General features: G+C 33.4%; 1 protein-coding gene and 1 long non-coding RNA gene across 9 annotated transcripts in view; one reads left to right on the top strand and one right to left on the bottom strand.

Moving 5' to 3' along the window:
• The window catches only part of LOC126745229 (protein lap4-like), a 133,858-nt gene that overhangs the window by 75,177 nt on the left and 32,106 nt on the right, over nt 1-26,575 (top strand). For 7 of the 8 annotated variants that reach the window (XR_007663467.1, XM_050452978.1, XM_050452977.1 and 4 more), the window contains exons 13-21: nt 2,507-2,808; nt 3,140-3,406; nt 5,543-5,731; nt 6,716-6,895; nt 14,353-14,970; nt 20,330-20,440; nt 20,912-21,091; nt 24,858-25,020; nt 25,092-25,324. Coding sequence is in view for 7 of the 8 variants with exons in the window: in XM_050452978.1 (XP_050308935.1) it covers nt 2,507-2,808; nt 3,140-3,406; nt 5,543-5,731; nt 6,716-6,895; nt 14,353-14,970; nt 20,330-20,440; nt 20,912-21,091; nt 24,858-25,020; nt 25,092-25,324 (2,243 nt within the window). In the remaining variant the exon portion in view is untranslated. The remainder of the gene's footprint in view (nt 1-2,506; nt 2,809-3,139; nt 3,407-5,542; nt 5,732-6,715; nt 6,896-14,352; nt 14,971-20,329; nt 20,441-20,911; nt 21,092-24,857; nt 25,021-25,091; nt 25,325-26,575) is intronic. The other variant, XM_050452980.1, reaches the window with a different exon arrangement.
• On the bottom strand, nt 8,129-17,963 carry LOC126745234 (uncharacterized). The gene is made up of 3 exons (XR_007663469.1): nt 17,673-17,963; nt 8,656-8,860; nt 8,129-8,463 (listed from the first exon to the last, which is right to left on the bottom strand). It is a non-coding gene; the product is annotated as an uncharacterized LOC126745234 (long non-coding RNA).

Here is a 26,575-nt window from a genome sequence, read left to right as displayed (position 1 = left end):
TTTCTTTCGTAAAATTCGCGACCTTCGCACGGTACTTCTCTCGTCTCATTCACTGCGGTTTAGTACGATTAAAATTCATCAGACGAGTCGTGTTTTTGTTTTTAGTACCCCGTACAACCTGTACACCTTATCTTAATCTCGGTAATTATTCACATTGTTTTTGTTATTGCGTGTGTGATAAGGATCGTATTCTCGCTTCTTATCGAGAGATAATGCCACCCTAATTTCTAGGATATTTTTAGAATATAAGTGACTAAATAGTTCGTTTTTTTCGGGTCGGATAGCGTGACGCGAAAATGAGTACTGCTACGTTACCGCGGATTCGCGTCGAATCGCGCGGGGGGAAGTTGCATATTAAAGCGGACACTATACCGAAAAATTTCCGGAAATCTGCCACATTGGTTCGATACAAAAAGGAACCGGCCAGGGTGGTGCCTAGTGATAAATCAAAAACTTTAAAACCGAAGAGTAAACTTTTAAAATATGATTCCGGTAAGATTGCTCTGTTGTTTGTTTATTCATTGGGTCACCGTGTGTACATTTGAGTGTTGCATTCTTTATGTGAGTCTTGGGCAAACAGTTCGCGGTTGTTTGCTTTTGCGATATCGCTGCATGTTTGGATTAAGGTTTTTATGATAACCGTAAAGCAATAGAAAAGTATTAGATTATAATTTTTTATTTAAATGGTGAAAAATACAGCTGGCACAGAAAAGATTTGAAACTAAACAAGATTCAAGATTCCATGTCTTATGTTTTTTATTTTAATTACCTCCTTGATATTTAAGATTTTCCTATTAATGGCTTAATAATATTGAATATATTGCATGTGAAATTCCATAAAATTTGAGAGGACACACGATATATTTTGAATCTCCTGATCCATTTGAACAAGGTATTGACATGCGACCTACCAAATTTCAAAGAATTTCATGTAGAATCCAAAAATGCTAGAATACACAGGATGTCCCACTCAATGCGCAGTTATTACCTAAAGTTTTTTTCCTATAAATCAGTCAAGCTTATAATAATGAATTTTATGTATACATTCGCGGTGTTTACTGCGGTCGCATACCTCATAGGTATTTAAACCAAACAAAAAGTGAAATCAAGGTGAGTTCAAATGCTTGTCAAGGCGATTTACCTATTGTGCAATGGATTTCTGCCAATTACATATGAAGAATTCTTGGTATATATTTTTTCGGTTTATAATAAATTCGATTTCGAAAAAAATCAATTTTTTTGTGATGTCGCGGTGATGAGAACAAGCTACTAGTATAGTTGGTTCAAACAAAATTACTTATTGTAGTATTATATAAAAAAAGGAGACGAAATAAGAGTATATGTAGCAGAAATTCAATCTTGAGTCCTTGTTATTCAATTACTATTAAAAGCCCTTTCTTAAGTGCGTTTTATTTAAACTCATAGCACGTATATAAAATTTATTTTAGAAACACGACACTAAATATATCAGATATATGTGTATTTTGTAACGAAACATACATATATGAATTAATAAGTTGCATTTCGGAACAAAGTTGTGCCAACAACAGAACCCTTATCTACATATGGTTTAAAACAGGTTTTCGATTGAGTTCAGAAATTCATCGAAAGTTTTAATGGAACTGAGAAGTGGGCTTGGAATTATATTATTGTGACCTAAATATACCACTGACAGCTAAAATTTATTTTTCACGTGTAATATAATATGGGAGTAACTTAAACATATTTTACAGTTGGGGTTAATAATTAAGTTGGTTAGGGTGAAGGGAGTTTTTAGAATATGATTTATATTACAGGAAGTCACGGAGAAGGAGACTACCTGAAAAAAAAAACATAATTTATTTATTCCAGGCATTTGAGGTAAATTTTAATTTTTTTCCTGGACCTGAAAGAAATGCAAAATTAATTAACTTCCCTCTAAAAAAAAATTATTAATTACTTCCAAGCACGCGAGATAACAAATGAGTGCCATAAATTACCTATAAAATCAAATTGGTCATGTAGGAAAGGGATAAATGCCAGCGTGAATATTTGAAACAAAAAAAAATGCAACATTGCAAAGAAATAAGAAATGCCAACAAAAAATTTCTTTATTTTCTGATTCAACGGCTCTTAATAACGACTTTCCAAAATTAAGTAACACAGCTAATACAACCTCACATAAACATGATAAGGTCAAATTTTCTCCAATTAATAAAGCTTCACCTCCAGATGCTCTATTGTATTTTACGGTCTAATCTTTTAATCCTCTAACATATTGATTATCTTCCAGTGTATAATTCTAGTGTGCCTAGTTACTGAAGTATTAGGGCCAAAAAAAAAACTTCAATATGTAAGAAACGTAAATTCAATGCTTATGAATTTAATTTGAAATAAAGACAAAGACAAGTTATTAGTTTTTATTATTATTCGTTTTTAAAAAGGCCTATTTATGCTAACGGGCTATTTATTATCAATTGTTAATTACGTTTTTTTATTTTAATGATAAATACTCTGATTTTTTCAGCGGGTGATTCAGCAAACAGCGATCCAACAGTTGAAGTACGTGAAGAGAAGTTCAATATACGAATCGAGCGTTCCAATGCCGGTTTGGGTCTGTCCATTGCAGGCGGTCGAGGCTCGACACCGTTCAAAGGAGATGACGAGGGAATTTTCATATCCAGAGTAACCGAAGGGGGTCCGGCTGACTTGTCTGGTCTAAAAGTATCCGATAAAGTCTTGAAAGTTAACGGAATCGATGTTAGTGATGTGTCTCACTACGAGGCCGTCGAGATTTTGAAAGCTTCTGGTCAAGTATTAGAACTAGAGGTATGTATCTGTAGAACAATGGAAGGTACTTCAAATATTTTGTTAAAACTTATAATCATAAATAATTGTAAAATCTAATGGTGTTATTTCTATTTTATGTTTTCCCTTAAGGATCCATCAGATCGGATGGATAACACTTTTTTTTTTTTTTAAGGCATGCACTGGCACAGAAGTGCAAACAAGTTCAATGTGTTATTGTCTGGTCTGATAATGCCCTTATGGCGATACTGCGGATTTTGTGTTTTTCTTTTTTTCAATGTTAAAATTTAAACAATTAGTATCTTTGTGAACTATGGATGATTTTTCTGATGCATTTTCTTAAAAATTTCAGATTATTAGGGAAATAGCCAGGCTAATAAAAAACAAGCCATCAGAAGTAACAAGCATTGCAAGCTCCGATCAAAGCATTAATACCCCAAATCAAAATAGTACTTTATCGAAAAAACCGGAGACTTACCACATTACGCCGCCACCGCCATTGCCCCCAATAAATAACAACGTGGAAACGAAGAAGATCCTGGTGCACACGACCCTTATAAGAGATTCGAGGGGTTTAGGCTTTAGCATTGCAGGGGGTAAAGGAAGTCAACCATTCAAGGTAAGAATAAATCTACAATTTTTTTTATTTATTTACCAGTATCAGACAACCATAACTTTTTTAATACATATTAACCAAACATAAGGACAAAATTACATAAACTAATAAGTGTATATATAAAAGTGGTCATCGGGCATTAATAATTAATTATTGGGTTTCTTTTGTTTACTTGACACTTCCTTTTGCAATTTATCTAGATAGGTATGGAAAATCGTCGGCAGGTTTCCATGGAGGTAAAAAAAAATAAAATTGCAAATAGTAATGTTTGACAATTGAGCATTATTCCAATTCGCTTTTGTTGTTATATATTTGGGGTGTGTTTTTATTGTTAAAATGAGTGGAGGATTAAACTAGTTTTGCCTAAATAAATCAAGTGAATGCACGTCCTGTTCAAAAATGAGTGTTTTTCAATGATTGATTTGTGAAATTGTAGTTTCTTTCAGGTGATAGTTAAGATCTCTCTCTATAAGTAACATATGAGGTTTGTTAATTAAATAGTCTGTTTTGAAACGTTTAAAATTTTTTTTCTCGAAGTTACTCGACTCATCGGGTAGATGATTTTAGCTCTAACATCATTTTCATATTTTCTAATACCTTTTGTTTTGTTCTGTTATTGTTTAATTTTCCTCTACCTTCTATTTTTGGCAGCAGTTTACTTATTCTTAAGCCTTTGATACTTAAAAATTTGATAGTTTAGGAATATGTATTCCTTCTTCTGTGAATTTGTAATTTTTTAGGATGCACAATTTTATCTTACATAATATAGCACATTTCCTTTCTTTCTTTTTTTCTATTTATAGGCGATCTTTGAGATAGCCTTTAATTTCTCTAGCAATTCGGTTTTTGACATCTGTTCTTGGAAGGATTTTTTTATTAATGGAATTTAAAAAAAGTCGCAAGGGGCTAGATCTGGTGAATATGGTGATGTTTAAGCAAGAACCACTTTTTCATTGATTCAACATTTTCGTCTGTTGTTGTTGTTTCTTCATTTTTATTTTCTTTTCTACCGTGTTAAAAAGCTCCCTGTTATACATAGATCTTATATTGATGCCATGAGCCCAAGACAGATTTGTAATGTATAATATGTATATTTTGCTATTTGAGTGCTTTATTTTTATTTTGTAATTGTGCCATTTAAATGTAAGTTTCTTTTGTAAATTGGTTAATACCATTAATAAAGATAAATAAATTTCTTCTAGGTCAACTAGGGAAGAGAGTGTAGTCGTAAATCGACCCATGGTTAATTGGAGTGACTTGAATAAACCAAAATGAAGGATTTTCACGTTCATTATTTCTCTCCTTGAATGCATAGAACTGGTACTTAAGATATACAATATCCGAGGAAAGAGGGTTTATCGTCTATAGTTTCAATATCGAAAATTTAATACTCGTTTGTGATACTGTTTTGGGATACTCGTGGAATATGGTCCATTCGATATAAAAGTTGGGCGCCAAAGTTCCACTCACTTTTGTCAAATTTTGGCACAAAAGTAGTATACTTTTTTCGTATTTATTGTTTCAGGATTTGGCCTGAAAAGTAAAGTCTAACTAAGTATAGTGGTCGTTGCAATTAATCCTGAAATGAACCGGTCTTAATCCAAAAGTATTAATTCAACTAATTACCTAGCAATAGAAATAGACTCTCGTCTGAAGTGGGATAAGGATTCAATCGTTTATAAAAAAGCTGAAATCTTTACTATACTTATTTAAGCAAATCACAAGAATAGTACACTAACGGTACACAATATTCATACAACAAAAACGGTGGCTCTTGCAGTCATTTTTGATTGAGGCATATGACAAGAGTTGTTGCATAAAATCAATCTATTTTCCCAAGGATGTCTAAAACTGAAAGTCATTTATATATATAGGACAAAAAATATTTAATAAACTACCACCAGAAGTAGATGATACCACACAAAAGAAAAACTTACAGACACTAACACTAACGTCTTTTTTGTATATAATTGTGTAAATATGTACTAATTCCACAGCCTATTGGGTGTGATTCTGGAAAGTAAAAAGTCATATCCTCAATTGTTTTTGTGAAGGTATTCAAACTAATCGTATCGAAGTCTAAATCATTAGCAAAAATGCACTTTTCACTTTTTCTTACTAATGGTTACTTTCTTACAGGCCGACTCTGACGCGATTTACATTTCGAGAATAACAGAGGGAGGTGTGGCGGATAAAGATGGAAAAATCGCTTTGGGCGATCGTGTGGTTTCGATCAACGGCGTCGATCTGAGCGACGCCTCGCACCAACAGGCGGTGAATCTTCTCACCGGTTTGGAGCGGTTCGTTAGGCTCGTGGTGGAACGCGAGGTAAATAATGATCTTTATTTCACTAAGTGGTTAGTAACAATGTCATTTTTTCACTTTAAAATGTCGTCCAAAAAATGGGAAAACCATTTCCTGGCCTTATTGTCATTCCATACTTTGTGATAACCAGTTTTCCTTTGCCCTGTGTTTTGTGTGCTTTCAGATTTACAATGCGACAAACGGGACAAAAATCATAACATCTGTTTGACGGCAGCGATTTTAATAAAACAAAACCCATTTGATAACTAAAACTATGAGCTATAACACTAAGCAATGAACAAAAGGTTTTGGTTGAGTTCTTTTAGAATATTATGTTATGAAAACTGCGATTAATCTTGAGAGATTGGCTAGTTTTTATATTACTTTGCACTAAAAGAATACGCTGTATAGAAATATATATACAGCGCAAGACAATTCAGCACATATAACATTCCATGATTCCTATCTAAGGTGTAGAAATCTTAGTGGTATATACGCGTAATGTTAGGTAACCATAAATAATTTTTAAACATAGTTTTTGATTTAATACCGTCGGTATTATGTTATAATCCAGACTTCTTTAACTTTGTCTTGTTTTCTGACGAAGCAGTATTCAAAAGTGATGGACAACTTAATAACTTGGAAATATGTACATACAAGAAAAAAATATATTAAAATTACTGTATTTCTACTATGTTCGTTAGTTATTCTGATTATTATTATTTATTTTTCCCCACTTTACTTTGTCGTTTTAACCTTTTACTGGCCTTAAAGGGTATTAATTAAACTATTAGCATTAAATAGTAATGAAATAAACTCTCTCTAAGTCACAGGTCTCAAATTTATTAAATTAAAGTCACACGTGTTTCGCCCATACTAGGCATCATCATCAAGATCCACTTGTGTATTCACTAATTAAAAAAAAAAGTCTCTCTTCTCCAGAAGAGACTTTTTTAGAAAAACCCAATAATTTAAACTTCATGTTAATTATGTTCTCATATATTACAGATTTCCATAGATGATCCAGCACCACCGGGCGCATCTCCATCCCCTGGTCCCCACCAAAGCCCGAAACTGTTCGGTTTACCTAAACCGTACACAGGATTTTACAGTTCGAATAGTTATATGGCCAATCGCCCATTTAGTAGCTCGTACAGGAGATCCATGGAGAGCGATTTAAGTAAAAAAGTAAGATAAATGACAATTATTAATAAATTTAAGACAAATCAGAAAGCACATTCTTATCGGACAAGATATGTTTATTAAACAAATAATTTAATTCAACTTTGTTATTCCTGCTCAACAAGTCATTAATCAACAAGTTCATCGGACCTTGACCAATAAATAATCCGCTTTGGCGAGGAGATTATCTTGTTAAAATACCTCTAATAGATTTTCATCTTGTTTATATTCAATCAAAGAAACGAGCGATTCGGTTGAATAATTATCTTGCGCATCTGATTAGACTATCGGTGTAGTTGATACCGTTTTTAATAAGCAGTTTGCATTTCATATAAATTAATTAGTGTTTCTTTCGTTAAATCCGTCGTTAGGTTTGTGTGTCATTATGTCCGTTGTTATGTTTTAGAGGTACAGCGAGGCCATGAATAGGAAAGAGTCTTACGTATAGGTTTAGTTATATCATGAGTATTTGGTACCAATTTAACATTATACATTACTCTACGTATTCGTTTATCATCTAGGAATATCTAGAAATGTGTGCTTTGGCTCGAAAACTAAACGCGTTGATTTGAAATGCCTAATCTATAAAATAATACATAGTGGACATCGCAAAGAAAAAGAATACATCAATACCGTCCATGGTCTCTGTGTCCCTCCACTCTCTGATTTTTCATTATTAAGAGGTCTCTTTGAGAAAAATGGACTACTTTTTTGAACTGAAGTATCCAATGTTGCCTCGAATAATTGTTTTTTAGTTTATTTTAGAGGGTACGTTAAAGTTCTATAAATTAACAAATTATTCTCGTTTGTTCAAATCTTTGAATTGTTCAAATCACTGTATATTTTGAAATTGGTGTGCGGTCAAAATGTTAACGATAATTGTAGAGAATGAAGAGGAACACGATTTTCCAGCCTCAACTACTGGAGGGGCCTATACATGTGGAAGACGTGGTCAAATTTCCTTAAGACTTAAATAAATCTGAGACAGTAGTTCTGTATCCGATTCCTGACTTGTTTATGTGTGTAATAATTTTATTGATAAAGGGGCTGCAGTACTTACATAACAGAGTTTATCCTATCAGCACCATTTGTTTTTGTGTTATTTAAGATTAAAACCTTTCAGGACGGCACCAATTTCACTTGTTGGACGGATGTCATATATATCTGCCAGCTAGTATTTTCATTAAAAAAATTAATGTTTGACGTAAATTCATAAGTTTTTAATAAAATAAAACTAAATAAATAAATAATGTTTATTGTCTGCCCAAAAACCAACTTAAACTAAAACAGTATCAAAAGTAAACAACTAATTTATTTCAAATATTCAAAATTTGGCTTTAGTGTGAAATTCTTGGAAACATGAAACCACGCATAATCTCACATCGCAGTCTTTACACATATATCTAGACACCCTTCGCTTCTTTTGGCCTAGCTTTGTCTGGGAACAGACAATGCACCTTCTTGAAGCACTTTTAGACTTGTCAGTGGCAGGTACTAAGGTTGGAAAGTGCCTTTCAGACAATCTTGAATTTGTTTCAGCAGACATGGGTATGGGTTTATTCATTTGTCCGTATCTGAAATAAATATAATTCACCAGTAAATAGAAACCAAAGAACATATACCTTTCCAGAAGTTGACGTATAAGGTTCAGTTGAAACTAAGTGGATATTTAATAGGATGTTTTGTAGAGAACATTCCATAGGAATTGAGTACACATATGTCCAGGGTGTGAATAAACAATTTCTTGTACCAATTGATAGACTTACGCAAGCTGTCAGTCAATGCTGCTAATGAGCATATCCGAACGGTCCACGGCACCCATTTTACTATTATAATCCACAACACACATTGGTTTCTTGACATTCTCGTTTGTGGCACGGTCGATCCTGTCCAAAATTATCATTTTGTTTTCGTGCATATCAATCAATCAATGCTTTATTGTTAAGAAATTGTTACAATTTGTAGACAAAGCTGTAAAACAAAAAAGACACAAAAATGCAAACAAAACACAATTAAAAAAAAGAAAAACAAAACAAAATTTTAAAAAAAATATAAATAAATAAATAGAATAGATTATCTACAATATATACAGATTAATACAATTTAGAAATTGTAAGTAGTCAAAAATATTATTATAAAATATACAATTTAATGTATACAATGTCAAAAAAAAAGATCATTAAAAAATCTCTCTACGTTAAAAAAAATGTAAAAAATGTTTAAAAAAGTAAAAAATTATAAAAAATCCTAAAATAGCTACAAAAAGCAGTATACCTAAAGTGTACAGATAGTAAAAATACATAATCTGCTACTGCGAAATTTCAAATCAATGATTACAAAAAAAAATCGTTAACTGTGTAAAAAGCTCTCTCCAGTAAGAATGCTTTTAATGCTTTACGAAATGCAAAAAAAGATGTGATGGATTTAATTTCCAATGGCAGATGATTGTGCATTTTTTTTGCATTATATAATATGGAACTTTTGACCAACTCTGACTGAACTTTTGTAGGCAGGTATAGATCATGTTCCGTGTATCTAAGTAGATAACTATGGGAAGGCCTATCAGATGCTGAACCGTGTTTGCGTATTAGACAAAGGGACTCAAATATGAATAAAGATGGAAAAGTTAATATTTGAAATTTTTTGAAGAAATGCTGGCAATGACTTCTGTATTTAAGTCTCAGTGTATAACGTAAAGCTCTCTTTTGTAGTCTAAAAATACGGTCAAATTGAGTTGCACTACATGTACCCCAGAATGGAAGGGCGTATCGAAGGTGCGATTCAAAAAGGGCAAAATAAACTGTTCTAGAAGTAGACAGGCTAAGCTCCTTAGAAATTGATCTTAACGCAAAACAAGCGGAACTTAATTTTCTTGATAAAAAGTCAATATGTGTGTCCCATTTTAACGAGTTGTCAACAGTTAGCCCTAAAAACTTTACAGAATCAACTTCGTCAATTGTTGCATTACCAAGTACAAAAGATTGCAAGGTATTTTTATAGGACAACATTTTAGTTTTGGAAATGTTGAGACAAAGGAGATTAGAGTCGCACCATGATTTGATAGTAGTTAAGTCACTTGATACGGTTCTACGAAGTTTAGAAATATCCGGATCACTCCAGGTAAAACTAGTATCATCAGCAAATAGACAGACTTTACCGTTAATATTTAGATTAGCAATGTCATTGATGAAGATAAGAAACAAAATAGGGCCAAGTACGGAACCTTGAGGCACTCCACTTTGTATTGGCTTGCAAGAAGACATAGTCGAATCAATTCTCACAGCTTGACTTCTGTTACTGAGATACTACTTAAACCATTCAAAAGGCGCTCCTCTGAACCCGTAATATTGCAACTTTTTTAATAAGATGTCATGATTAACACAATCAAAGGCTTTAGAAAAATCACAGAAAATTGTTGCTGTAGGGTGTTGGTTGTTTAAGCTAGAGTATACATTATTAAAAAGAGAAAACATAGCATCATTTGTGCATTTGTTATTTAAAAATCCAAATTGATGGGAAGTAAGTATTTTATATTTTAGCAAAAATGATTGAAGTCTTTTTTTAACCAATCTTTCAATAATTTTTGAAAGTGTGGGAAGAAGAGCAATAGGGCGATAGTTGGAAGACTGATTTTTGTCTCCTCCTTTATGTAGTGGAATTATTATCGCCAACTTAAGGCAGTTAGGAAAAACACCTTTTTGAAAAGACTGATTAATTAGAGTAATAAGATGACATAATGTACATTCGGGCAGATTTGAAAACATTTTGAGAGTAATTCCATCAATTCCAGAAGAGCCTTTGTTTTTGATTTCCCTAATTGAACTGCAAAGCTCTGGTAACACTACGGGCGTAAAGAAGAAGCTGTGGAAATTCTCATTTGCAATGGGAAGATATGAAAGTGGATCATGGGAAGGAGTTATGGTACTCATTAAATTATTTGCCACATTTACAAAATAATCATTTAGGTTTTCAGATGAAGTGGAGATAGTATTCGACAAAGAAGGCTTATTTCTCAAAGCATTAACAATCGACCATGTTTCCTTAGCCACATTTTTAGATTTAGCCAGTCTCCTATTATAGTAAATATCCTTGGCGGCTTTTAAAGTTCTCTGATAAATCTTTTTGTAAAGTCTTACGTACTCATGAAAAAAAGCGCTGTCTGAAAATTTCTTAAGATGAGATAATAAGGTGATCATGTTTACATCCCTTGTATCTTTCCACTTCATAACTAAACAAATATCAGAACTTCTGAAGGCAACATCTCCCTTTTTTAGTTTTTCGTCAATTTTGGGCATATGGAGCCTATTATATCAAACGGTTCCACAGGAGTTAGTCATTCTTTCAAATAAGTAGTTGGACAGTATCGGACTACTATAAAAGTTGTCGGTGTAGTGCGAGTGTCCGTTGTTTAAATACGACTTCATAAGCATCGCCACAACATTTCCCGTGGCGCCCAGGCCAGTTATATTTTCTTATTCAGCGTAGGTGTCTTTGCCAATATACACAATGAAATCCAACACAATACCACTTTCGCAATCACATAGAACATACAACTTTATACCGAAACGATGACGTTTCGTCTTTATGTATTGCTTAAAATTAAGCCTACCCTTAAACAATATCATACTCTCATCGATCACCAAGTTTTGGAATGGATAGAATTGTGATTTAAATCTCCGCTTGATTTCTTCTAGTACATACTGGACCTTGTGCAGACGGTTATTATTATCTGCCTCCTCATTATTATTTGCAAAATGGAGATTTTTAAGGATTTGTAAATATCTGTCCCTTGCCATGTACTTACCAAAAACAGGGGTGTACAGTAGTTGGTCTACTGACCAATATTCTTTAACTTTCAATATTTTATTTCTAGACATTAGCATAGTTAATGCAATAAGTTTAATTGTTTCCAATTCTTCTCATTTTTTTGTATTACATATCTATTACTTTCTACTACTATGTATATACTGAGCAATATCTTCAGTGAAGAGATCTAAGAAAAATTCAATCTCCGGTGTACCTTCTGTCAGGTGTTCGTTTTTCACTCCACTATTACTATAATCATATGCATGTAATTTTGAAACAAAATCGTGTTTTGTCCAAGTAATAATCAGGTCTCTATAGTCTGTTACGCCCGCGTCAAGATTATTGTCATTAATTACAACATCTGGCCCATTTCTATCGTCGAAGCTTATTATTATTTTATTTACCTCACTTTCGCCGCTCTCCTGCTCCTCCGTGTCAACTTCGCATGGTAGATATTCACTCCCGCTATCCATAAACGGCTCCTCTTCACTGTCAGTGGCAAATATATCATCGTTTTTAAACAATGTCTTAATTTGGCGAACTTCACCACGATCCAATCCGCAATAACTAGTATCGTAATCACTTTCCACTCTAACCCGCTTTTTTGAAGGGCCTGCGTGCTCCTCTCCCGACATTGTAAACAATACTGAGCTATTTTGTCGACCTAGTGTGCGGTACTGGGGCCGTATTTTCGAAACCATGCGAGAATATTCGAATGTGAACTAAGTCGAGCGGCAAAATTCGCACACGAATTAAAAAGTGAATTTTTGAACAGCATTCGAAATTTTATTCGCATACGAACATGAAATGTAGTGGCAACGTAGCAAAGTCGAGTGCTATTGGAGGCCATGTCAAATGGGATGAAGAAGATAAAGATTTTTTCACCTAACCTAAAATTTTAAGTTTAAAAGCATCAGGGAATTTTAAGGTTTTTTTCATGGCGGTTCTTGGGATTTTCGAATTGATTTTTTTTAAGATGGATTCAAAAAATAAAAAATATTGCGGTTTTGTGTCGAGTGAGTAAAAAAAAAGAACTAAATTCATTTATGGAAGAGCACCCGGAATTAAAGCCGGGCAAATTCACCCAAGACTTTTCAGCTAAAACTGCACAAGCCTTGTGGATAAAAGTAGCGGACAGATAACACAGTCTTTGTAGCACATAAAGAGCACATCAATTTTATCGTAATAGGCTTGCTTAATCTATATAATTTATTAAATTGAGCATCTCAATACATTTTAAATGGGTCAAGAAATGAAGAGTACATCCTATTCCTTCTATCTGCCAGAGTTTTAGTCTCTTCCAGTGCATCGACGACGTTTCTTTGCACAAGATTGTTTAATCTTGCCATTTGATTATTGTTATGTTTTTTTCAATAAACAACAAAAAAACACTATGAAAAAACTCACACAAATTAAAAAGAAACAAAGCTAGTTTAAAATCAAAACAAGGCAAGTGGCAGAATCAAATTGAAAATCGCACACGAACTTTGAAATTCGAATGGTACATACCCATTCGAGAGACCGCATGCGAAAAGGTTCGCATACGAAGCGGTCGAAAATACGAATATCGATTTTTCGTGCGAAATCCTCTAATTTCGTATGCGAATCAAAGTCGAATGGTTTTGAAAATACGACCCCTGGTCACGTAGGCCACTGCATTTGCCATCTCGACGGCTGTCATATATATCTGCCACCGGCAGATATATCGGTCGTTCGTTGATATAGCAAAGATTTGTGCTCACGGCAAATTGATTTTTAGAAGATGACGGAAATATATGACGTTGGTTTATGTGGCATGAATAACTCGATGTCAAATATATCTGACAGTCGTTTATGTGCCAAATCTCGATATGGCAGATATATAGGTCAGTCGTACTGAAAGGATTAATAATATTAATAAAAGGTAACTTATTTTAAGGATGGCCGTTATTAGCATTAAATTTTTTTTATAGTAAAAGCTGAAAGAAAATGTGAAAATGCTTTAGTTACTTAATTAATTCTTGTTATTTCTTAATAAGGGTGAGCGTTAAATGCTTTTTAAATGCAATGAAAAATGGTGCTTTCGGTTTTTTGATATCTGTTAAGAATAGAGATGGTAAAAAATAAAAACCATTTTGCCAAATTTCGGATACCTTCGGTAAGTATTCGGAATTTTAAAATGGTTGAAACTGTATTTAATTAGGAATCGAATTGCGTAACTTTTCTCTAATTCAAGCGACCTCGTATCTCCTACCGTTTCCGAGATCCCCATGCAGTTCATCCTGATCTTAGACACCCTGTATATACAGGGTGTTAGTTAATGGTATGTCATCATTTTAAAGAGGAGTTCCTGTATAAATTTTAAACAAAAAAGGCCTCTTTTACTTTTGTCGTAAAACTTACCGTTTGCAAGAAATCGACAAAAACATGTTTTATTTACAGACATTTATTAAAAACTGAACATAAAATAAATCTGCATCTTAAAAACCAAGCATTTTAAGACCCAAGTTTATATAACCTTTTCGACTTAGAATTCATCCAGGAACGGCATAACTTAAAATACTATATATAGAGGGACATAGAAGAACACTTTGTGAATGTTATGCCTTTTATGTAATAGTTTTTCATATAGTTCCATAATAAATGACATTGTTATTTTACATTTCCTTATTTTACAGAGCGAATCTCCCGAACCAAAAAGCAATAAGACCACCCCGGAAACCACACCGACATCGGCCACCCGAGATCCGCCAAAAGAACTGCCAAAATCGAATGGACTCGGCCATAACCACGTGACAACACCGTTGACTTATACGGCAACTGCCACCCCCCAAAATTACGACGCCCCAAAACCAGCGCCGCGACGTCTAAACAGTACGGAGAACAACTTACCGAAACCGCCTACGCCGCCCCCGCAAGCTCGACCCTCGCCGACCACGACCAATAATAACCATAAGAAAGCGACCCCGACCGCGTCGATCGAGAGCGACGATCAGGTACTGCCACGACCAATCACGAACGAAGAGTTTCAAGCCATGATCCCGCCACACTTCCTACCCCCCGAATCCCGTAAAAAACCAAAAACCTCCGAAAGTGATCCCGAACCGTCGATTAATAATGGAAACGCGACCGCGTCGGTTACGACGGTGACGATCCGGAAACCGGATACGATCGAACTTCCTCCCGCGCCTACCGGTCCCGGTCGTGTGACCGAAACGATCACGAAAAGCACCTTCACCGAAACGGTCGTCACCCGAGTCACGGACAATAAGTTGATGACGTCGCTGATCATTGAGGTATGCGGGGGGCGGGGTGCATGCTGCTCTCCCCCTCTGACCCTTTGTAATCCTTTATTTTATTTCATTTAAACAAAAAAATTATAATTATATATTTATTTATTTTCCTCTTTTGTAGTTGGTTGGTAGTAGTGCACGCGTCATGTAGGATTCACTCTTCGGAGGGCTTGTTCTTGTTTTGGTTGTTTGCTTGTTTGCGATCAGGTGGTATGAGGCAGGTGAGGCCGGGCTCATCGGCTTTGCTCAAAACAATAAAAAATACAAATCTATTTTTTTGCTTATTATTGGAATATGTAAGTGTTTAGCGTTCACCTAATCGCTCAACCTAAAATGTTGCATTAGAGCTGCGTCCTCACCGAGAGGACTCTGTCGATCGATAGTGTTGAGCGACAAAGCAAGAAAACTGCATCTGTCTCCACGAACTTAATAAAATATACCTCCATTGAAAAATAAATGACCACTACTATGGCGTTTATTTTTTTATACACAGGTGGCCGCCATTTTGCGTGATTGTGGCCTTTCAAACAAATTTCAGTAGTTCGCCAAACCCAACCCAACCCAACCCAGGATATGGGGAATTTGATACAACTGATCGACTTCATTGCTTCCAAGAAATAATGGTAACGGACCATTATTTCATAGAACACAGAACCAGGGTTGCCAGATCCGTGAAAAGAACAAGCGGGACAGCGAAATTCAAAGTGTAAATATAGAAAAAGGAATGGTCGGGTGGGGGCTGCGATTTTTAAGAATATCACTTAATATTCTTTTGTTTTTAACGTTTCCTAAGAAATCTTCTTGGTCGATATCCCTAAAATGTCAACTGAATGATGAATCCTTCCAAGGCGAAGCTTTTAAGCACATTTTGTTTTTGTGCGAGTCTGATCTTCAGGGTATCCGTCAATAGCAACTGTTACGTTCGATCTACAATGACGTTTAAAGTAAGCGACATATTTTTGACATAAATCCTTCAGTTGAGGATTTAGTTCAAAAGAATCGCGTGTCCATCGAACTCGATGTAAAAGAAATCCGCAATCAATTACCTCTGCCACTCTATAATCGGGCATTTTTGTCCAACATTACATATTCAAACTCTATGTAGAATAATTGTTTTTGCCCTTTTCTAATTCCACCATCGTCAAAAGTAGAAGGTGGAAGTGCTGCAAGGTAGTACTTCAAATATTCTGGCAAATCTTTTTCGGTTTTTTTGCACCAAAATAATTCTATAAAATAAAGTCCGTGTGTTGACAGTCACCTTATTCGAATCTACTTTTATGGAAGAATTAATCATTGCCAAAGGTACAATTTGAAAAGAATTACAAAGGTACAATTTACAATCATTTGTAAAGCTATATCAAATATTGCTTGATTGTTTTAACATACATGAAATGTCATAAACAAAGCATAAGGTACTGTTTATAATTAAAAACCAAAAATGTCACTAAAACAAAAAACGCAATGCTGTTACGAGTACTTAATTAAAATAAGTTCAAAATACAGAAACGTAAACCACGTAAATAGATTAAAACATGTTAATATTAGACATATCACAATAAAGTTCTAAAAGATGCATAGTTACAAGTTGCGCTACATAATGTTCACAATCCCAAATCAGAAGAGTTCATATTTCTTCTTGGATAAAAATCGGACGCCAGGAACTTCTGGAATTTACCCCAGAAATGTACCGAGTAGCACTTTTTTGGATAATAAACAACATTTGAAGAATATGCCATTGAATTGTTATCTAGAATAACATTTCAAAGACTCCATTTAAAAGATACCAATTTTGTATTTGTGGGATTTATAGATGATAGCAAATTAGAATTGCACCACAAGATTTCACTAATTGGAGATCCTCTTCTCATGAAATAAAAATTGCAACTTAATAAATGGGTCATTTAGATCATAAAATATGACGTGTTCACTAGAATGAACGAATCATTAAAATAAAGTTTCAAGGCTTCCCGTTGTTCAAGTATTCTTCTTAGGACTTCATTTAAATTAAGCCACCATGTTTGAAATGGGTGTAATATTTTATGACTTTTAGATCTAGAAATGTATGAAATTCCTTAAAAGTGTCCTATCTTTTTCCACTCCACTTAATTTAAAATGACCATAGATATTTCTTGCTAGATCTTCACAACGACGTGGAAGTTGCTTTGCACATAAATGGGCAGAATGACAAATACACTTCAAAATCTTAATGTCTGGATGACCGACTTTAAATTTAGATGTTTCACTAATATTGCAACCCATCGTAATATTACACCCATCATTTCCAAACCGGAAAATGTTTTCTAGGGGAATATCATATATAGTTTGAATTATCAAAATGTCTAGATGCACAGCAATTGCACTTAAGCTGCAAAAAACTCCCATAATTTGCTTCAAATTTTTTTACTACATGTGTCAAAAAATCTAATGTTGTATACATGTAGTTTTTTCACTACATACATCAGTTGATTCATCAAAATACTAAATTTAGTAATTTCGGAGCCAATTCTTTTTTTCTCCACACCTATCACATTTCATATTCTTCCTAGCATAATATCTTTTAATATTTTTGAATCAGGCAAACGTTCTGTTAACATTTTGATTAAACGATTCAGCTATAAAACCACCAATTTTTAATACTGCATCATTCTCCACAGCAATCAGTCTAGTTACATTAATTAACGTTATAATAAAGAACTTGGCCTCACCAGTTTTCTTGACCACGCATTGCCGCTGTTTTGGGTATAATTTGATTTGCATCAGTTTCATTTCATGTGATGGTCTTTGTTGCCCCAATAAATGCTTATGAGCTGCGGATAGTGCTGGCCTAGTTGTAGTCGATACTAGAAATTACTATAAGGTACCAGAGCATCCCATATTTTAGCACGCGATGTCACGTTTACGTTAGTATAACATATATTAGTGTTAAATATAGAATTATTCTTCCTCTCTTGTCACAATTTTTCGTACTGCTCAGGTGAGTAATTTTTTACTCAGAATGTAAAAAATTCACTCGCTGTATTTACAATAGACGGTGTATATCAAAATTACTTAATGATTCGGAAAACACAAAAGTAGCTCGGTGAGAACTAAATACCAGTAGATAAAAAAAAAACAATATATTTACAAGATTTTAATTATATTACACGCCACGTAACAATTTAATTTATTTCTAGCTAAAACATCCAGTGCGGTAGTAAAAATTTCTAATTTTACCGCTGCCAATGTTTTACCTTGACGACATTCAGATAAATTATGATATACGGTATTTGTGTGCATAGTAATGACGATACATGTTTATTTCAAAAGTTCGCTTTGTTGCTGTTTGGTTTCGAAAAAAAAAAGTCTGTTTTTGAATAGAACTGCTAGACGCGTGACTGGTTTATAAATTGTGTAGAGTTTCTTAACGAGATGTTTGGTTTTGGGTTTTTTTCAAATGTTTCCAAAGACGAATACTATGACCGTATTAATAAAAAATACGATGCGTTAATGAAAAACGCGGACACCAGTAGTAATATATTAGATGAAGAAGTGGTGCTTATATGCCAATCCAGGAGTAGAGGAAGGAGGGTCTCGATGGTGCTTGTAAGTCCTTATGAATTAAAAGTGACAAACACTATCGTTCATCACTGCTCGTGGTAACTAATTTTATTGCATGTCAGTAACCTTTATTCATTTTCATTGTATTGGGTAGTCAACGCATGGTATTTTCTTCTTTCTATTACTAATCGAGGAGGAGGGTCAGTCATTCTTAGAAGCCACAAGAGAGCAGGTAAATAGGTAATGAATTTAGTGTTCCCATTTAACGTCCTTATCCCAACAACCCACATAATCGCTTCTCCCTACACCATACACACATAATGTTGTTCTTTTTGTATTAGAGTAAGTAATTTATATCAACTGCCAACCGCTATGAATATTTAAGTTTATTTTTTTTTTGTTTTTTTTATTATGTTTAATGTAACATTTGATTTTACAGGTGATATAGACAGTAAATGTTTCATAACATATTCATACGTACTAGGTCCTAGACTCTCACCGTCACTTCCATGTTTGATCCTAAAACTCATCATTTAGGTATCAGAATCAATTCTATAGCTGCCATAGTTGTTACTATAGTCACAAGCTTATATAGCTCTGATTCTGTAGATTTTTACATAGTTATTGGATTTGGACACAAGCATTTTGGTAAACCTTGGTTTTCAAACAAAAAATAAAAGTAATATAGATTAAACAATATTTCCTTACTTGCATCACTCACAAGTTAGTCCCAGTGAAAACAATGTAGGTTTGTTTGAATTTTTAGTAAAAAACCCTACTGTGCTCAATTTCATATGATCATTACTATATTAATCTTTCAACAAGGGATGAAAAAAGAGAACACAAGAGTTGTCTTTTGAAAGATGACCTAGTTGGTTAGAGTTAAGAAGAACTTGGAAATATGTAAGGCAATAACTTTTGCATTGTGAGAAAGAGAAAAAAATCAGAATTTTAATAGTCTAGGAGCCTTTCCAGGAAATTTGGAATACAATTTAATCTGGAAAGGTAGAATAAGGTAATATTTCAGAGAGGATCGTTGTAGATTCTTATATAGTCCTTATTTCTAAAGGTTCCTTGCTACAGATGCAACCAACAAGGGAAGAAAGGAAGGAAAAAATAGGAACACAAGAGTTTCTATTTAATACTATTAAAAGAACACGGCCTGGACAAACTAAATTATTTTCTCTCCTCTCCTTTACATATTTTCTTCCAAGTCCCTGGCCTTAGATCATAACTTGTTTCTTCCATGCAGTTGATAATGAAGGCATTTCAGGCAATTTTAGGTTGTGAAGCTCCATGGGATTGAATCGACGCAGTTTTAACTGCCTGCACGAATTAAATCATTCTACCTCCTCTTCGAGTAGAATTATCGTAAGCAAAAAGGTCTACCTCTTTACAGAAACCCAGTCTTTGCACTGGCATAATGATAACTAAATGAACAACTAAAAATGTTCCAGCCATTTTTAGTTTATATGGGTAAAGAAAGCCCTTTACTATTATCTGGCAAATACTAAGTGGTCTTTGGAGAGAGTCTTGAATGAATGTTTTTGGAAAAATAAAGTGTGTTGCAATGTTTTTGTCTTTAAATGAATCATGGACTTTAAATTTAGTATTTTATTATAAACTTGGGCTACACTATAAGACATTATCAGTACAATCTATGTGTGAATCCTCTGGATCAAAATGACAGTAGTGCAAAATGTTAATCTGTGACTGTCTTATTCTATCTGAAATAAATATGATTCATCTGGCAACAATTTAGTCTTCTTTTTTAAAGGAAACTTATTACTTGGAATAAACTATAAATAGTTAATTTGTTTCCTAGGATGTTACCCTGTCCAAGGAGGGAGGCTCGTTGGGCTTCAGCATTATAGGTGGTACCGATCATTCCAGCATACCATTTGGCGATAAAGAACCTGGAATATTTATTTCACATGTAAGTTAGACATAATATAATTTTACTACGGTGTGTATTCATATTCATGCTGCTGGAATCATTTTTAATATATCACCTGTGATATTTATATTTCTATCAGATGTTTGTAAACAACATAATATGACCTTACTATTTTATATATAAATTTCTATGTAAATACGTTTGAGTGCCAAGGATAATTTGAGATCTAACACTTAAGGAAACATGTTTTGCTTCCTAAGATTAAAGTATTGATATCTATGAAATGATTTATTTAAAATTGTAAGAGTATTTAACAGTTCTCATGGTTTGCTTTTTGGTATGTAAACAGGTCTTATGGAGGTATTGTCATATGATGCCATTTACACTGACTTTTCCAAGGCCTTTGACAAAGTAAATCACTTAATTCTTTTAACTAAACTGGAATGGCAATGATGGATTAGCAAATATTTTAATAGAATTCTGTAAAAAAATTAATTTGGGTTTCTTAAGATGGTTCCTGGAGGTACGGCAGCCAATTCGGGAAAACTGCGAGTTGGAGACAGAATATTGAAAGTAAACGGCGAAGACATCACCAACTTTAGTCATGAAGATGCGGTTATGGCACTGTTACGACCAGGAGATAATATAACGCTAACGGTGCGACACGATCCCTTGCCCGAAGGATATCAGGTAGGAGAAATGGAATTTTGGGAGGTGTTTCATGAAAATATGAAATATTTCTTTAAAGTTTAGGTGTTTAAAATGTTTCTTACATATTGTTGTTGTTGTTTTTTGTTACTAACTAATAAATTACTCGAGAACTTTAAACATTTTTCTGATAACCTGTAGATTGTATTATTAACACTTTCAGGTCTTTTTCAGGTTAGGGGTTTGATAAATCATAATAATAAATACAAGACACTAAGACATTTGCTAACTATGATTTTTTCCAGGCGGTGAAAGTAGTTTTGTGCCTAAAGTCCCTCGAATAATTAGTTTACCATAGAGATCCATCATCATGTTATTTTTTAATTAATTAAAGTATGGCATCGTCTGATTAAGAAAAACATAGAAAATGCTTTGAAAATTGCATTGGAAATAGGGGAAAATTCAACTGTCTGAGATGTTTAATTAAAAATTTGTTCCATGCATTTTTTTAGGTACCAAAAAATTTAATTTTTATTAATGCTTTTTGAAAAATTTCTTTGCACCGGGAATATTTTTTATTTCTCTTTCTAGGCAATTCTGTTTCATAGAAATTCTTGATTTTTAGTTAATTAACCTCAATAGGGATCAAAAAATCATACATTTTTTTAAAATTAATTAAAGTATTTGTTTCCTTTATGACTCCTTAAGAAAGCCCTGGATATCGCTTTAAATGCCTGTAAAATTACTTATAAATAATTTAAACTCCAAGGCACACAAAATGTACTAATTTTAATTTTTTTCCAGGCTTTTAAAAGCGTCTTATGTCTAGAGAAAATCGCTCTAAATCCCTGAAGTAATTATTTTTAAAATTGCAGAAATTCTTGAAAAAACTGGAAACTACTTTCGATAACCTGGAAAATAATAAACTGCTTGCAAAAAAATAATTTTATAATATTTGTTATAGTGAATCTCATTACTTATTTTTGTTACAAGCAACTAATGGTCACTTACCTAGACACTAAGGTGAGTTAATGCCTTGTGTGTAGTAGCTCTAGAGTGGTTTTAGTTTCTAGTAGATTAGTGAATTGTACCATAGAATCTAGGTTAGATTAGGCATATATCTTATATTTTATTAAAATTTTTATATTCTTTTATTCGTATACTTTCTTAATAGAAATAGATTATTATTGAGGTTTTTTAAATATAGTGTCGCTGATTTTGTTATACCTCCCTTTGCATGCCCATGAAAAAAAAATTCTTTTTACCTTATTTTACGCAATTTCCCTTTAACTTCACAATATTAAAATTTGACGAAAATAGATGCAAATATTAATTTTTATGTTATTAATTAATCGAACTATTTAAATTGAATCGCCATTTGGATTTTATTATGCGACTAATAAAATTTAGCAAATTACATTATCGAGGATAAAGATTGACGTATAGCAATTTTTTTTTTGCAAATTAATATAATTCTTAAAGTAAAAAACTTTAAAAATAATTTAACTTTGAAATCTCCGGAAAATATTTGACCCTGGACTAAATACTGTCCTCTCCCCTCCCCCGTGTCTTGTGGTAGGCGTGGCTACATAGTCCAAGCCACAATGTCACAATCGCCAAGAGAACTAACTCGGATGTTTAATGTATAAGAAAGAGACGGAGAAGTTAAAATGGCCATACTAATTAATTTTTACCTATAAATTAAGTGGTTGATCAATAATTTTTTCGCAGTCGAAAAAGAAAATAAAACGTAAAAAATCGTGTTTTAGTTTTCAAATTTTAAAAAGTAAAAAAATAACTAAAACTGGAATTTATAGAAAAATTAGATTCAGGTTTTTGATTTTAACCCAGTTACTCCTTTATTTACCTGGAATGCCTGGAAGAAGTAATTGACTTCTAATATCCCAATTTCTTCCAGGCATTAAAGAAAATGCTTTAAACTACCCTAAATGCCTGGAAAACATCTATAATAATCAAATTATGAAAACCTGAATTATTTAGTACTAACAAATCTCCTAGTTCATTCATGAATTGTTGAGAAATGAATTTTTTCGATTTTTACTCTTTTTTTCATTTATTAACTGCAACAAGTAAATTCGTATTGATTTCCAGGCAATTGATCATACATTTCCATGTAATTGCACTTCATTTTTCAGTTGAAATAATTTCTCATATCTCTAAAGAGATTTTAATAATTGTCAACTTATTCCAGGCAGTTCAGTCATTTCTATTTGTTCCAGAAAGTTGACTAGTAATTTTTCAACTGCCTGCAAGCAATTTGTCATTTCTTTCAGGTACACGATGCGTTTTTTCACGCATTTAAACCAGGTTCAATTTTTTTCAGTTATAAATTAGTTTTTTTAACTAACTGGAAGGTATTTTCGAGTCACTTGAATTTTTTCCGAAAAGTTGAAACCGATTTTTTAATTTTTTTCTATCTACAAAATTCTCGTTAATTTTCAGGTAGTTGCGCTCAATTCCAGAAAAATAAAAATAATTTTTTCAACTGCCTGGAAGTATTTTTTCATTTTTTCCAGACAGTTGAAAGCAGCTTCACCTTTTCTTTCAGTTGAAAATTACTTGGAATTTACTGGAAGATATTTTTCAACTTTAATTTACGTCACTTTAATTGTTTCCGGCAAGTTAAACAATGGTTTTCTATTTTTTTTTTTCATCTTTCAACTGCAAATTTTCCGTATATTTCCATGTAATTGCACTCCATTTTTCCAGTTAGAATCATTTCTCATATCTCTAAAGAAATTTAAATAATTGTCAACTTATTCCAGGCAGTTCAGTCATTTCTATTTGTTCCAGAAAGTTGACTAGTAATTTTTCAACTGCCTGTAAGTAATGTGTGATTTCTTTCAGGCACTTGATGCATTTTTTCAGGCAAATGAACCAGGTTCAATTGTTTTCAGTTATAAATTAATTTTTTAATTAACTGAAAGATATTTTTTGAGTCACTTAAAGTTTTTTTGAAAAGTTGAAACTGATTTTTTCATCTGCAAAATTCTCATACAGTTCCAAGCAGTTGCGCTCCATAACCATTTTTTCCAGAACATTGAAAATGAGTTTTTCAACTGCCTGGAAGTAATTTATCAATTTCTCATATTTTTACAGAAATTTAATTAACTCTCCACTTATTCCAGGAAGTTCAATCATTTACATTTGTTCCAGAAAGTTGACTAGTAATTTTTCAACTGCCTAGAAGTAATGTGTGATTTCGTTCAGGCACTTGATGCATTTTTTCAGGCAAATGAACCAGGTTCAATCGTTTTCAGTTATAAATTAATTTTTTAAATAACTGGAAAAAATTCTCATACAGTTCCAAGCAGTTGCACTCATTACCATTTTTTCCAGAACATTGAAAATTAGTTTTTCAACTGCCTGGAAGTAATTTATAAATTTCTCATATTTTTAAAGAAATTTAAATAATTGTCAACTTATTCCAGGGAGTTTAGTAATTTCCATTTGTTCCAGAAAGTTGATAAGTCATTTTCCAGCTGCCTGGAAGCAATTTGTTATTTCTTTCAGGTACTTAATGCGTTTTTTCGGGCATTTTTATTTATGCAAATAGCCACCCCACGTATTTCCTAGTTCTGAGAAAAGTTACTTTCAGAGAGCCACGTTTCTGCAAGGCAAATTATAGCTTAGTTATGATAGATCCTATGTTGATCACCGAGTCTTTCATAGTAGTTCTTATTATAATTAGCTTTACTTCAATGAAAAAATGTAGTTTTTCTGTTTTTCGGTTCAATATAGGCCAAATAGACATCAAATCGTGTTACTTACTCACTCATTTCTTTAGGAATTAATAATTGAAAAGGGAGATAGCGAAAGACTGGGCATGCACATTAAAGGCGGATTGCAGGGGCAGAAAGGAAACCCCTTGGATCGTTCCGACGAAGGAGTTTTCATATCGAAAATTAACACAGTTGGAGCGGCACGAAGAGATGGGCGTTTAAAAGCAGGCGAGTAAATAAAAAATAGAGGGAACCTCAGGTTAGATTTCAATTGATTAATAAACCTAATCCCGTTTCAGGAATGCGATTGATAGAAGTCAATGGCAGATCGCTCCTGGGAGCAACCCACGCGGAAGCGGTTACAATTCTTAGGCAATGCGGTAGTAAGATCCACATGATCGTTTGTCGTGGATACGAAAAGTCCGACATTGATAAAGCAATAGCGGAAGGTCGTTTGACGAGAGGAGGGTCGGTCAGTAGCCGGTCGCAGAGTGTCAGCAGCTTGGACGTTCCCGATGATGATATTTATCAGGTAAGAAATCATAAATGAAGAGTATATAAAAGCGTTTCTTGTTTTAAGAAATGAATTAACTAAGGTTACATTAATTAGGAAGATCTTCTTAGAAGACCTTCTTAGAAGGAAGTCTTTTCTATATAAAATAAAATGCCAATATTGTTTCAAGAGTGATGCGTTTCGATGATAACGCACCATCATCGGACTCGAAAATATATTTATTTACGAAATAGTACAATTTAAAAACTCGGTACAACGTTTTAATGGCCTTGTGTTGAGCACATTTAGCCACAAGTTGCAAATGGAACAACGGTATTCATGTTATATGATGGCTCTTATTTCACAGCCACCTGTGTCTCAAACAAATTAGAAAAACTCTCTAAAAACTTATATCTAACTCTCTATAATAGCAGATATCTAGCTTAAATCAATTATTTTAGTATCTGTGCTTGTAATACTCATTTACTTTATTTATTTTTATATATCTACCTCCTAATAAGAAAGAATAGGACATTGACTTTTGAAAATTTTAGACAGGGTCACTGCCTGCTTCTCGCCTTGGAGTCCAAGCAAGGCATTGTTTTAATTTAAGACAATACAGGGTGACTCGGATAGGTAGAAAAGTAACAGGGGGAAAAACATAGGGAGTGTCTTTAACTAACTTATTTTTTACATCCTATGTCTATTTTTATTATACTTCCATAAAAATTGCGTGGCACATTGAAAGTAAGGATAGTTTTCCAAGTTCCATGTTCAAAAATTGATTGGCTTGAGAGTTGTTTTTACAAGCAAAAAGTCTATGATTCAGATCATCAATTGACTGATTATCACGATAGCAAATTTCTATGCCTTTCATGTTTATTTTATATAGGTATTGATTGAAATTGCTGCGATCTACCAAAAACAGGATATTGACAAGTATCTTGGAAAATTAAGGCTAAGGACTAAAGTGTTTTTGTCCAGCCTTTTTCTAATTGAAGTATAGGTATTTTTTGTGTTTGATACATATTCCAAAAATGTGTTTTTCCAACATTCAAAGGCTTTTAAGTAGATAAAAGGGAATAAGTCCCTGTAGTGTACTTTAGGTATAAAGTTGTTGCAAGAAATGGCTTTCTTTGCTTCCTCATCTACTAACTCATTACCCAATAATCCTGAGTGAGCTTTTGTCCAAACAAAGACTATTTTTTTTGTTATATAGGCCAAGATTTACCAGAACAGCTCTAATTTTGAAAATAATTGGATGGTTTAAGTTATGTCCATTACCTAGAG

This window comes from Anthonomus grandis, chromosome 15 (assembly GCF_022605725.1).
Source record: "Anthonomus grandis grandis chromosome 15, icAntGran1.3, whole genome shotgun sequence".
Lineage (NCBI taxonomy): Eukaryota > Metazoa > Arthropoda > Insecta > Coleoptera > Curculionidae > Anthonomus > Anthonomus grandis.
Note: the sequence above shows the minus strand (reverse complement) of the source record. Positions and strands in the feature narration are given on the sequence as shown.